Here is a 14,786-nt window from a genome sequence, read left to right as displayed (position 1 = left end):
AAGTCCGGAGAGCGGCTGCGGTGAGGGTGACCGTCTCTGGCAGCAGTGGGCATTTAAAATATGGTGCCGGTAAGTGAGCCAATCAAAACTCGCGGTCCGGCAGCCAATCAGATGCCGCCACTACCGGTCCACGAGCTGATTGGCTGACAGCCAGCACCATATTAAAAAAAAAAAAAAAAAAAATGAAGGGAGGAGTGCCAGTGACTACCCAAGCCCATGCGCTCTGTGAGCTACCGAAAATATTACGGTGAGCTACCAGTAGCTCGCGAGCTACAGGTTGGAGATCACCAAGTTAGACTCTTGCAACAGGATCACTCTTAGTTCTCTTGAGATATGAGGTAGGTTGAAATGGTAAAACAGTTTGTTAGTATAAGGAGATTCAGAGACTACAGTTGGAACATTGGTGAATATAGATCTTTATTTAAGAATTTGTGGAAATGTAATGCGTGGCATTTATACACAGCATGTGTCAATATTTACAAGTGTTAAAGTATGAAGTTTACAGGTAAGTACATTAACTGAAGTTTAGTTACACGATAATACAGAGACCAAACATTACGACAAACATAAAAAAAAAAGAAAAAGTGGAGATTCATAGAATTCCATAAGAGTCTACAGAGCAAATGGATTACAATTTTAAATTAACTTTTAATTTGATTGGCAGGAAGACTTGATTTGTCCAAATCATCAAAATATGGATGTAGCAGGGCTTTCCTGGCAGAAATTCTTTTTGCAGGATCATAGATAAGCATTTTCTGTCAAAAACAATTCATAACATTTAGTTACACATACATCTGGTCAGATGCAGGCAGACTACCTGCAAAGCATCTCAAATGGGCATAGATAACGGAGGGCAACATAGGGAAGATTAAATACAAGAAGTCACAATAAAAAACCCTTTCATAAAACATGTTAATTATGCATTATCAGGTACATAAGAGGAACCTGAATATACCATCAAACATTGTTAACCAGTCCCCACGCATGGAGATATACAAGTCATTGCAGGAGTTAGCCAAGCCAACCCCAAGGATTGAGTGATAAAAGCAAAAAATAGGATTTTAAATACCTACCGGTAAATCCTTTTCTCGTAGTCCATTAGTGATATTGGGGATAGAATAGTACGATGGAGTATAGACGGGTCCAAAGGAGCCAGTGCACTTTAGATTTCTTCTACTGGGTGTGCTTGCTACTCTCCTTTGAGCTGTAGGAGGAGGCATAGTTATAGGTAAAACAGTGCCCGAAAGAGAATGGACATACTTGAGAGAAGGAACATAACCGGTGTGGCGAGATTTGAACACCAGCACACCAATACATAAATTAGCCAGCAAAGTCTTGTAACATTAACAGCTGAACAGGAACACGTAACAAAGAACCTGCAGAAACTCATCGCACAGAGGCAGGCAGCCAATATCCCTTATGGACTACGAGAAAAAGGATTTACTGGTAGGTATTTAAAATCCTATTTTCTCTAGCATCCATAAGGGATATTGGGGACAGAATTAGTACGATGGGGGGGGGGGGGGGGGGGATGTCCCAAAGCTTCCAGAACGGGCGGTAACGTGCAGAGACAACTGCAGCACCGCCTACCCAAACTGGGTATCCTCTTTGGCCAGGGTATCAAACTTGTAGAACTTCAAAGGTGTTCGTCCCCGACCAGGTAGCAGCTCAGCATAGTTGCAGGGCCAAGACTCAACAGGCAGCAGCCCAGGAAGAACCCACCTATCTAGTAGAGTGGGCCTTCAGAAACTGGAACTGGTAAGGCTGCTGATGCATAGGCTTGTTGGATAGTAAGCCTAATCAAACGAGCAATGGACGGCTTTGAAGCAGGGCAACCCTTTTTCTGCGCATCATACAAGGAATCTGTCTTTCTGAACAGAGCAGTCCTCTTGACAGATTCAAGGCTCGCACTACAAACGCCTCCAGAAGAACAGAAGTGTCAGAACAGGATGGAATCATAATAGGTTGATTCAAGTGAAACGCAGAGACCACCTGCTGTCTAGTCCTGAGCTCCGCTCTGTTCTTGTAAAAGACCAAGTACGGACTTGTGCACTTCAAGGCCCCCAATTCTGAGACACGCCTATCAAAGCCAGGGCCAGTAACATCATTGGTTTCCACGTGAGGTACTTATCTTCTACGGTCGTCAGGTGTTCAAACCAGGAGGACTGTAGAAAGCTTAACACTACATCCAGATCCAAAGGTGCTGTAGGCGACACGAAAGGAGGTTGTATGTATACCCCTTGCAAGAAGGTCTGAACTATCGGCAAGAGCCAACTTCTGAAAGATGGAAAGAGCTGAAATCTGAACCGTAATGGATCCCAGACGCAAGCTTTTATCCACTACAGCCTGCAGGAAATGGAGGAACCTTTCATTCTTCAGAGGGATATTTGCGTTCTTCGCACCACGAGACATACCTCCGCCAGATATGATAATAGGATTTTGGTACTTACCGATAAATCCTTTTCTCCTAGTCCGTGGAGGATGCTGGGGACTCCGAAAGGACCATGGGGTATAGACTGGATCCGCAGGAGCTTGGGCACACTGAAAAGACTTAATCTGGGTGTGAACTGGCTCCTCCCTCTATGCCCCTCCTCCAGACCTCAGTTATAGGAACTGTGCCCAGGTGAGACGGAAATTGAGGAAAGATTTTTGTTTAAACTAAGGGCTACCAACATAACAGCCCACACCACAAACATACCGTACAACCAGAGTAACATTAAACCAGATAACAGTATGAATTAACAACAGCAACAAGCTGAAACAAGAAATACACAACCAGTGTATAAATTAATTTAACTAGCAAGAAAACACTGCAAGTAACAGTCCGCACTGGGATGGGCGCCCAGCATCCTCTACGGACTAGGAGAAAAGGATTTATCGGTAAATACCAAAATCCTATTTTCTCTTACGTCCTAGAGGATGCTGGGGACTCCAAAAAGGACCATGGGGTTTCTACCAAAGCTCCAGAACCGGCGGGAGAGTGCGGACGACTCTGCAGCACCGACTGAGCAAACGCAAGGTCCTCATCAGCCAGGGTATCAAACTTATAGAACTTAGCAAAAGTGTTTGAACCCGACCAAGTAGCTGCTCGGCAAAGCTGCAACGCCGAAACGCCTCGGGCAGCTGCCCAAGATGAGCCCACTTTTCTGGTAGAATGGGCTTTTACTGACTTCGGCACCGGTAGTCCGGCCGAAGAATGAGCCTGCTGAATCGTACTACAAATCCAGTGTGCAATAGTCTGTTTTGAAGCAGGATGACCAATTTTGTTGGAAGCATACAAGACAAAAAGCGCCTCAGTTTTTCTGGCAACAGCTGTCCTAGTGACGTACATCTTCAACGCTCTTACAACATCCAGAGATTTTGGAATCGCCACAGCCTCCGTAGCCACCGGGACCACAATAGGTTGGTTAATGTGAAATGAAATGAAAAATCAAGTACGGGCTCTTATGAGATAAGGCCGCCAACTCCGACACCCGCCTGGCAGACACCAGTGCCAACAGCATAACTTCCTTCCAAGTGAGAAATTTCAATTCAACCTTACGCAAAGGTTCAAACCAGGAAGACATGAGAAACCTTAAAACCACATCTAGCTCCCATGGAGCTACAGGAGGCACAAACGGAGGATTGATATGCATTACTCCTTTCACAAAAGTCTGAACCTCTGGGAGTACAGCTAATTCTTTTTTAAAGAAAATAGACAAAGCCGAAATCTGCACTTTGATGGAACCTAATTTCAGGCCTGCGTCTACTCTCGCCTATAAAAAGTGGAGAAAGCGCCCCAAGTGAAAATCTTCCGCAGGAGCCATTTTAGACTCACCAGGAAACATACTTTCTCCAAATACGGTGATAATGTTTCACCGTAACCTATTTCCTAGCCTTAACGAGAGTTGGAATGACCTCCCTGGGGAAACCCTTACGAGCCAAGATCTGGCGCTCAACCTCCATGCCGACAAACGCAGCCACGGTAAGTCTGGAAACACGCATGGACCCTGCAACAACAGGTCCTCTCTTAGAGGAAGCGGCCAAGGATCTTCCACCAGTAATTCCTGAAGATCCGGGTACCAGGCCCTTCTTGGCCAATCTGGGATGACGAGAATCGCCTGAACCCTTGCTCGTCGAATGATCCCCAGTACCTTTGGAATGAGAGGAAGTGGAGGGAACACATACACCGACTGGAACACCCACGGAGACACCAGGGCGTCCACTGCACTGGCTTGGGGGTCCCTTGACCTGGAACAATACCTCGGGAGCTTCTTGTTGAGACGAGACGCCATCATGTCGATCAACTGAATTCCCCAACGTTTTGTCACCAATGCAAATACCTCTTGGTGAAGAGCCGACTCTCCCGGATGGAGATGGTGTCTGCTGAGGAAATCTGCTTCCCAGTTGTCCACTCCCGGTAGGAAGACTGCTGACAGTGCGCTCACGTGTTGTTCAGCCCAGCGAAGGATTCTTGTGTCCTCCGCCATTGCCGCTCTGCTCCTTGTTCCGCCTTGACGGTTTATATGTGCCACCGCTGTGATGTTGTCTGACTGTACCAGGACAGGTCGACCCTGAAGAAGGCTTCTTGCTTGCAGCAGGCAGTTGTTAATGGCTCTTAACTCGAGAACATTTATGTGGAGACAGGCTTCCTGGAGCGACCATTTACCCTGGAAGTTCCTTCCTTGGGTGACTGCGCCCCAGCCCCGGAGACTTGCATCTGTTGTCCGAAGTACCTAATCCTGGATACCGAATCGGTGTCCACCTAGGAGGTGAGGACTTTGTAGCCACCACAGGAGAGAAATTCTGACTTATCTTCCGGTGCATGTGCAGGTGAGACCCGGACCATTTGCTCAGCAAGTCCCACTGAAATACCCGGGCATGAAACCTGCCAAATGGAATGGCTTCGTACGCCGCAACCATTTTCCCCAGAACCCGAGTACAGTGATGGATCGACACACTCGTCGGCCTCAGAAGTTCCCTGACCATCATCTGCAGTTCCAGAGCTTTTTCTTCTGGAAGAAATCCTTTCTGTAAATCCGTGTCCAGAACCATGCCCAGAAAAGTCAGCCGAGTGGTTGGAATCAACTGAGATCTTGGCAAATTGAGTACCCAACTGTGCTGTCGCAGAACCGACAGTGACAAATTTACACTTCTCAGCAACCGTTCCTTGGCCCTCGCCTTTATCAGGAGATCGTCCAAGTACGGGATAATTGTAACCCCTTGTTTGCGAAGGAGAACCATCATTTCCGCCCTGACTTTGGTGAAAATCCTCAGAGCCGTGGAAAGCCCAAACGGCAACGTCTGAAATTGCTAATGAGAATCCTGTATCGCAAACCTGAGGAAGGCCTGATGTGAAGGACATATCGGGACATGTAAGTAGGCATCCTTTATGTCGACTGACGCCATAAAATCCCCCCTTCCAGGCTGGCAATTACCGCTCGAAGAGATTCCATCTTGAACTTGAAAACTTTCAAGTATGGATTGAGGGATTTTAGATTTAGAATTGGTCTGACCGAACCGTCCGGTTTCGGCACAACAAAGAGGCTCGAGTAGAACCCCTCTCCACGTTGGGGCGAGGGAACGGGAACAATGACCCTCTGTAGACACAATTTATGTATCGCTGCCAGCACCACCTCCCTGTCCGGAAGAGCTACTGGTAACGCCAAAATGAAGAACCGGTGAGGGGGTATCTCCCGAAACTCCAGCTTGTATCCCTGAGACACAATGTCTAGGACCCAAGGATCCAGGTCTGATTGAATCCAGACCTGACTGAATATTTGTAGACGGCCCCCCACCGGTCCGGACTCCCCCAGGGAAGCCCCAGCGTCATGCGGTGGTCTTGGTAGAAGCAGGGGAGGACTTTTGGTCCTGGGCGCCTGACACTGCAGGTGGTTTCCTTCCCCTTCCTCTACCTTTTGAAGCGAGGAAGGACGAACCTTTTCCACGCCTGTATTTATTGTACGAAAGGACTGCATCTGCTGATGTGGTGCCTTTTTCTGTTGTGTGGGAACATAAGGAAGAAAAGAGGACTTACCCGCAGTCGCGGTCGAGACCAGGTCAGCCAAGCCGTCCCCAAACAAGACAGTACCTTTGAAGGGTAACGCTTCCATAGCCCTCTTGGAGTCGGCATCAGCATTCCATTGATGGATCCACAAAGCCCTCCTGGCTGATATCGACATGGCATTGGCTCTTGATCCCAAGAGACAGACGAGACATCCCTCGCCGCATCCTTCAGGTAATCTGCAGCGTCCTTGATATAACCAAGAGTCAAAAGAACAATTATCTTTATCAAGGGTATCCATATCATTAGCTAAATTCTCAGCCCATTTAGCAATAGCACTACTCACCCATACCGACGCCACAGCAGGTCTGAGCAATGCACCCGAATTAGCGAAAATGGACTTGAGACGTCTCCAGCTTGCGATCCGCCGGATCTTTGAGAGCTGCCGTGTCAGGAGACTGAAGCGCCACTCTTAGACAAGCGAGATAGAGCTTTGTCAACATTTGGAGACGCCTCCCATTTTTCCCTGTCATCAGAGGGGAACGGATATGCCATGTAAATCCTCTTGGGAATCTGCCACCTCTTATCCGGCGACTCCCAAGCCTTTTCACAAAGAGAATTCATTTCACGAGAGGGGGGAAACTTCACCTCAGGTTTTTTCCCCTTAAACAAGCAAATCCTTGTTTCCTGTACCGCAGGTTCATCAGAAATGTGTAAAACATCTTTTATAGCCACAATCATGTACTGAATGCTCTTAGCTAATCGTGGATGTAAAGCAGCCTCAGTGAAATCGATCTCGGAATCAGAGTCCGTGTCGGTATCCGTATCTACCACTTGAGTAAATGGTCGCTTTTGCGACCCAGATGGGGTCTGTACCTGAGACAAAGCCTCTTCCATGGACTTTTTCCACACCTGTGTCTGTGACTCAGACTTATCCAACCTCTTTGATAAAGAAGCTACATTCGAATTTATCGTACGGAGCAATGCGAGTTTATCAGGTGTCGGCTGCGTCGACAGTCCCAAATCTAGCCCCGCATCCGCTCCCCCAATAACCTCCTCTGGTGAATAACATTCAGCCTCAGACATGCCGACACGTAGTACCGACACAGATGCACAAAGAACGTACCAGCTAGGTGACAGGCCCACAATGAAGCCCAGATAGAAGACACAGAGGGAGTATGCCAGCTCACACCCCAGCGCTCATATATCCCGACAAAAGATATATGTACCCAGCGCTGCGGCCCCCCCCCCCCCCCCCTTCTGAATATCTCCCCGTTACTTGCGAGAGGAATGTGGAGGTCCCGGCAGAGTCTCCTTCAGCCGCGTGTAGAAGGAAAAGATGGCGAGTGTGAGCCGAAGCTCCGCCCCCTTCCCGGCACGCTTCGGCCCGCCAAATTTGAAAATGAAAAAAAGATGCCATCGGGGGGTTAAGAAACTGTGCCGAGGCACCGAAACCCTTCTGCCGGTCCCCGACCTCAGTAACATGCTGCTGCCCCCCCCCCCCTGCACCCTGTAACTACCGTTGGTGATGTGTGTGGGAGCATGGAGCACAGCGTTACCGCTGTGCTGTACCTTCAGTTACTGAAGTCTTCTGATCTTCTCATACTCACCCGACTTCTTTCTTCTGGCTTCTGTGAGGGGGTGACAGCGTGGCTCCGGGAACAAGCAGCTAGGCGCACCAAGTGATCGAACCCTCTGGAGCTAATGGTGTCCAGTAGCCGAGAAGCAGAGCCCTTAACTAAGAAGAAGAAGTAGGTCTGCTTCTCTCCCCTCACTCCCACGCTGCAGGGAGCCTGTAGCCAGCAGGTCTCCCTGAAAATAAAAAACCTAACAGTCTTTTCCAGAGAAACTCAGGAGAGCTCCCCTGTGAGTGTCGTCAGTCAGTCCAGGGAACAAAGTCTAACTGAGGTCTGGAGGAGGGGCATAGAGGGAGGAGCCAGTTCACACCCAGATTAAGTCTTTTCAGTGTGCCCAAGCTCCTGAGGATCCCGTCTAGACCCCATGGTCCTTTTGGAGTCCCCAGCATCCTCTAGGACGTAAGAGAAAAGTGTTTTGACGTCACAGGTTTTCTGGCTTACACCATAGTGGCAATGACCTTTTTGGAGAGCCCTTGGTCAGCTAGGATGTTCCGCTCAACTTCCATGCCGTCAAACGAAGCTGCTGTAACTCCTGGCAGACGAATGGTCCTTGTTGAAGAAGGTCCCTTCTTAGTGGTAGAGGCCAAGCAAGGGTCCTCTACGGACAAGTCCTGAAGAGCAGTGTACCACGCTCTTCAGGGGCAATCAAGATTGCTTCCACTTTGATGTCTGATCCGCTTGAGCACCCTTGGGATCAGAGGAAACAGGTAGAACAGCTGGTAAGGCCAAGGCAAAGTCAGCGCATCCACTGTGCTCGTCTGAGGGTCCCTGGTCTGTGAGCAACAGCAACAAAGCTTCTTGTTGAGACGAGAGGCCACATCGATCTGTGGGCATCCCCATCTGTTGATAATCAGTTGGAACACCTGAGGGTGTAGTCCCCACTCCCCCTGGGTGGAGGTTGTGGCAGCTTAGGAAGTCCACAGACAGCGCTCTTGCATGTCTTTCTGCCCAGAGGTGTACTCTTGACACTGCTCGCATGCAGGCCCTACTTTTAGTCAGTCGATGTACGCCACCGCGTTGTCTGACTGCACCTGGATCGCCCGTCACCTGTAGTAGATAAGACGCCTGAAGCAGAGCATTGGGAATAACCTGAAGTTCCAGAATGTTGATTGGAAGTAGGGCCTCTTGGGCAGACCACCTGCTCTGGAACTGCACCCCCTGGGTGACCGCTCTCAATCCTCTTAGACTCGCATCCGTCGTGAGGAGGATCCAATCCTGAACTCCAAAGAGTTGTCCTTACAGCAGTTTGTAAGACTGTAGCCACCACAGGAGAGAAATCCTGGCCTGGGGTGACAACTGAATCATCCGGTGCATCTGGAGATGGGAACCGGACCACTTGTACAGGACTTCCAATTGGAACGGTCTGGCAGACTTGACCATCTTCCTTGGAAGGTCTCCCCTTGAGTGACTGCGCCCCAGCCCCGGAGACTTGCATCCGTGGTTAGAAGGACCCAGTCCTGAATCCCAAACCTGCGGCCCTCCAGAAGGTGAGGCAATTGTAGCCACCAGAGGAGGAAAATCCTGGCCTTTGGCGACAGACGTATTCTCTGGTGCATGTGTAGATGAGATTCGGACCACTTGACCAGGAGATCCAGTTGGAAGGGCCGAGCATGTAACCTCCCATACTGCAGGGCCTCATAAGAGGCCACCATCTTCCCCAGAAGGCGAATGCACTGATGAAGAGACACCCGGGCTGGCTTCAGAACATCCCAGACCATTGTTTGTATCACCAACACTTTCTCCTCTGGGAGAAACACAAAGCTGGCAAGCCTGACTTGAAGAACTGGTGAGAAGGGAGATCTTGAAACTCCAGCCTGTACCCCTGGGACACAATATCCAGCAGCCAGGGGTCCAGGCCGGACGACACCCAGACGTGACTGAAATGCCCAAGTCTCGCCCCCACCTCCAAGCCGCGCGGTCCACCGTCATGCTGAGGACTTTGGCGTACCTGAAGCAGGCTTCTGTTCCTGGGAACCAGCAGCAGGTTTCTGGGATTTTGGCCGACCTCCTCTAAGAAAGGTGTTGGACGACTTGGCCTTTGTTTTAGCAGCCTGAAAGGACTGATGCAGCTGAAGAAAAAGGCTTCATAGCAGGTGCAGCTGAGGTAAGAAAAGGAGACTTACCCGCTGTAGCCGTGGAAATCCACGCATCCAACGCTTCCCCAAAAAGAGCCTGACCTGTGTAGGGTAGGGTCTCCACACCTCTCCTGGATTCCACGTCTGCAGACCACTGGCGCAGCCAAAGTCCCCTGTGAGCTGAGCCAAACATGGAAGATATCCCTGCAGCCATGGAACCCAGGTCTTTCATGGATTCCACCATAAATCCTGCGGAATCCTGAATGTTACGCAAAAACAATTCAACATCACTTTTAAACATTGTATCCAAATCCTCAAGTAATGTGCCTGACCACTTTACTATAGCTTTGGAAATCCATGCACAGGCAATAAAACGCTGTATCACTCCTGAAGCCATGTATATGGATTTGAGCGTAGTGTCAATTTTTCAATCAGCCGGTTCTTTTAACGCTGTAGATCCTGGAACAGGTAAAACCACCTTTTTGGAGAGTCTGGACACAGGTGCGTCCACTATGGGTGGGTTTTCCCCATTTTTTCCTATCCTCCTCAGGGAAGGGGAAAGCAACCAGAACCCTACTTGGGATCTGGAATTTTTCTACAGGTTTTCCCAGGCTCTCAAATACAGCATTTAATTTTTTTTAGACGCAGGGAAGGTTAGTGAGGCTTTTACTGTCTGTGAAGTAAGCCTCCTCAACCTACTCAGGTGTTGTATCAACAATATTCAACACATCTCTAATAACCGCTCATCAACTGCACCCCTTTTGCAAGAGATGCCACCCACCTCAGCACATCCCCATCACCGTCTGCCGCGTTAGAGTCGGTATCCGTGTCATCCTGCATAATCTGGACAAGAGCACGTTTGTGGGAACATACTGTAGGGGATCCTGAGCTAACAGAGCCAAACCTTTGGGGCAACCCATACCAGGTATTTGGATTTCCATATTTTGGAATATTTACATACCATAATGAGATCCTAGAGATGGGACCCAAGTCTAAACAAAGAATGCATTTGTTGTACATAGATTTTAGACATAGGCCGGGATGTATTAAGTTTGTGCAGATTTAAAATCAAAAGGTGTGTGCCCCCCCCCCCCCCCCAATGCTGTAGAAGTGTGGAAAAAGTTAGATAGTTTGAAGGAATTAAAGCCTAGATTTATCAAGCTGTGGAGAGTGATAAAGTGCCAACCAGTCAGCTCCTGTCATTTTTCAAACAGCCTGTAACATGGCAGTTAGGAGCCGATCGGCTGACACTTTAGCACAGTGCAATTTATCACTCTCCAAGGCTTGATAAATCTGGACAAACCAAGCATAAAGAAGTTTCTGGACCTCTGACCAAGCATTGGGACCTGCACATTTTCTCACTTGATGGACCCACTGTGGTAATTGTCTAACTGCAGAATAAAATTTTGCCAAAGATAGATAACCACAAATACTCCACCACCACTAGTCAGGTTCCAAGCAAAAGCAAACCCTTTTAATGACCGATGTGTCAGTGGCACCAATAGATTTTTTTCACAAAATGCACATTGGATCAGAAACTGTAGCTGGTAATGAGAATCTCATGGTAGCAGTAGAGCAATTGCTAACAGCTGCAGCATCATTAGCTTCAGTAGAAAGAATATTTTCCACATTTGGTTTGGTGCAGTCATAACAGAGAAACTGCTTGAGTACTGACAAAACTGCAAGTGTATTTTAAGGTGTTCAAAAAAGAAAAACCTAATGTGTTGTCTTATACGGACTCATAAATCAGACTAGGCAATTGCCAACTACTGGAACTTATCATTGCCGTTTCTTTCCTTTTGCAGTTTGTGTGTAGTTTGCCGAGCCATGCCATATGGTGACACTAATATATAATTTAAAATCAATTGAAAGTTGCTGTATGAAAATAATTTTGTAATCTCTCTCACACACCCTGGATGTTGCAGATAATGCTGGCCAGGAAATTAATGCACCCCATTCGATATTCTAAATCTGTGTCTGTTTCTCGGAACTTGGCCAGTGTAATGGCTATTTCCCCAACTTCAGTATTGGATTCGAGGTTTTGCAGTATTTAGGAGTAGAGAACATCAGATATTTTCAGATGCACCGGAATGAGTCTCCGTACAGGAGGACCATCGTATCATTGAAAGTCACCCATTGACCCACAAAAGTCCCATGATTAAAGCAACAAACCCCCTAAATACCCAGTCCTCCAGGACACAGAAGCAGCTTCTAAGATGAAGTGCAGCATGCCTATATTGACTGTAATAGCACCTGTATATACACACACGATATGCTACACTGTATTTTAAGCCAAACACTGGAACAGTCACATTACACACAGAAAATAGCCATGCCGCATATCATTTAAATCAGCATAAGCTGCTTGTGCATCCTAATACATAAACAGCGGCAAATGGACAATTTACCATTACTGGCTCCCATTACATCCTGGCCATACCACGAAGGTAATTGTACGCAATCATTTTGACATTGTGTACACTGAGCCATCAGAAATCAAATGTTTCACTATCCCAATCATGCTCTCAAGAGTCCATACTTTGGAATTTTGGATATGGAGGACTCAACCTGTATAACGAATATAATCAAGAAAGCCCAATTTGAAATACTTACAGAAAGCAAATCAATCCCTTCTTTATCAATGTTCTTCACGCTAGCAGACAGGCCGCCTCCTTTCCATTTAGGAAATGTGTTCTTGTAGTCTTGCAGCGACTCCACATCTGGCCATACTTCATTGTTGGGTGTTCCCAAAGCTCTGTTGAAAGTTACTTGCATGAGTTATAGGTTTCATCTACTTACAGCTTACTATAAGCAGTTCTTCGTATTCAAGAATCACTCAGACATAGCTTTATGGGGCTTTCTCCCGTATCATTAACAGTAATGTGTATATAGTACAGCACTATCAGTGATCACAAAAAATAAGAATTTACTTACCGATAATTCTATTTCTCGGAGTCCGTAGTGGATGCTGGGGTTCCTGAAAGGACCATAGGGAATAGCGGCTCCGCAGGAGACAGGGCACAAAAAGTAAAGCTTTTCCAGATCAGGTGGTGTGCACTGGCTCCTCCCCCTATGACCCTCCTCCAGACTCCAGTTAGGTACTGTGCCCGGACGAGCGTACACAATAAGGGAGGATTTTGAATCCCGGGTAAGACTCATACCAGCCACACCAATCACACCGTACAACTTGTGATCTAAACCCAGTTAACAGTATGATAACAAAAGGAGCCTCTGAAAGACGGCTTCCTACAACAATAACCCGATTTTTGTAACAATAACTATGTACAAGTATTGCAGAATAATCCGCACTTGGGATGGGCGCCCAGCATCCACTACGGACTCCAAGAAATAGAATTATCGGTAAGTAAATTCTTATTTTCTCTATCGTCCTAGTGGATGCTGGGGTTCCTGAAAGGACCATGGGGATTATACCAAAGCTCCCAAACGGGCGGGAGAGTGCGGATGACTCTGCAGCACCGAATGAGAGAACTCCAGGTCCTCTTTTGCCAGGGTATCAAATTTGTAAAATTTTACAAACGTGTTCTCCCCCGACCACGTAGCTGCTCGGCAGAGTTGTAATGCCGAGACCCCTCGGGCAGCCGCCCAAGATGAGCCCACCTTCCTTGTGGAATGGGCATTTACATATTTTTTGCTGTGGCAAGCCTGCCACAGAATGTGCAAGCTGAATTGTACTACAAATCCAACGAGCAATAGTCTGCTTAGAAGCAGGAGCACCCAGCTTGTTGGGTGCATACAGGATAAACAGCAAGTCAGATTTCCTGACTCCAGCCGACCTGGAAACTATATTTTCAGGGCCCTGACAACATCCAGCAACTTGGAGTCCTCCAAGTCCCTAGTAGCCGCAGGCACCACAATAAGCTGGTTCAGGTGAAACGCTGACACCACCTTAGGGAGAAACTGGGGACGAGTCCACAGCTTTGCTCTGTCCGAATGGACAATCAGATATGGCTTTGTGAGATAAAGCCGCCAATTCTGACACTCGCCTGGCCGAGGCCAGGACCAACAGCATGGTCACTTTCCATGTGAGATATATCAAATCCACAGATTTGAGTTGTTTAAAACAATGTGATTTTAGGAATCCCAAACTACGTTGAGATCGCCCAGTGCCACTGGAGACATCAAAAAGGGGTTGTATATGCAGTACTCCCTTAACAACTTCTGGACTTCAGGAACTGAAGCCAATTTCTTTCTGGAAGAAAATCGACCGGTCGAAATTTGAACCTTAATGGACCCCAATTTGAGACCCATATACACTCCTGCTTGCAGGAATGTAGGAATTAACCTAGTTGAAATTCTTCCGTGGAGCCTTCCTGGCCTCACACCATGGAACATATTTTCACCTAAGCGGTGATAATGTTGTGCGGTCACCTCCTTCCTGGCTCTGACCAGGGTAGGGATGACCTCTTCCGGAATGCCTTTTTCCCTTAGGATCCGGCGTTCACCCGCCCTGGCGTCAACGCAGCTGCGGTAAGTCATGGAACAGACATGATTCTTGCTGAATCAAGATCCTTTCTAGTATCTCTTGAAGTTCCGGGTACCAAGTTCTTCTTGGCCCAAACCGGAACCACGAGTATAGTTCTTACTCCTCTCCTTCCTATCATTCTCCATACACTGGGTATGAAAGGCAGAGGAGGGAACACATACACCGACTGGTACACCCACGGTGTTACCAGAGCGTCCCAGCTATTGCATGAGGGTCTCTAGACCTGGCGCTTCATGTGGGACGCCATCATAACCACCTTTGGTCTTTCCCAACGGTTTACAAACATGTGGAAACTTCCAGATGAAGTTCCCACTTTTCCGGGTGGAATTCATTTATGCTGAGGAAATCTTCCTAGTTGTCCACTCCCGGAATGAACACTGCTGACAGTGTTATCACATGATCTTTCGCCCAGCGAAGAATCCTTGCTGTCATTGCCCTCCTGCTTCTTGTGCCGCCCCGTCTGTTTACGTGGGCGACTGCCATGATGATGTCCTACTGGATCAGCACCGGTTGACTTTGAAGCAGAGGTCTTCCTAGGCTCAGAGCATCGTAAATTGCCCTTAGCTCCAGTATATTCATGTGGAGAG

General features: G+C 47.8%; 1 protein-coding gene across 3 annotated transcripts in view; it reads right to left on the bottom strand.

The window, feature by feature from the left end:
- Nucleotides 1-400: 400 nt before the first annotated feature.
- Nucleotides 401-14,786, bottom strand: part of CDK1 (cyclin dependent kinase 1) — a 131,304-nt gene continuing 116,918 nt past the window's right edge. For all 3 annotated transcript variants that reach the window (XM_063961802.1, XM_063961804.1, XM_063961803.1), the window contains exons 7-8: nucleotides 12,309-12,450; nucleotides 401-755 (exon numbers count right to left, since the gene is read on the bottom strand). In XM_063961802.1, coding sequence (XP_063817872.1) covers nucleotides 642-755; nucleotides 12,309-12,450 — 256 coding nt within the window. In that variant the 3' untranslated portion in view covers nucleotides 401-641. The remainder of the gene's footprint in view (nucleotides 756-12,308; nucleotides 12,451-14,786) is intronic.

The sequence above is a fragment of the Pseudophryne corroboree genome, chromosome 3 (assembly GCF_028390025.1).
Source record: "Pseudophryne corroboree isolate aPseCor3 chromosome 3, aPseCor3.hap2, whole genome shotgun sequence".
Lineage (NCBI taxonomy): Eukaryota > Metazoa > Chordata > Amphibia > Anura > Myobatrachidae > Pseudophryne > Pseudophryne corroboree.
Note: the sequence above shows the minus strand (reverse complement) of the source record. Positions and strands in the feature narration are given on the sequence as shown.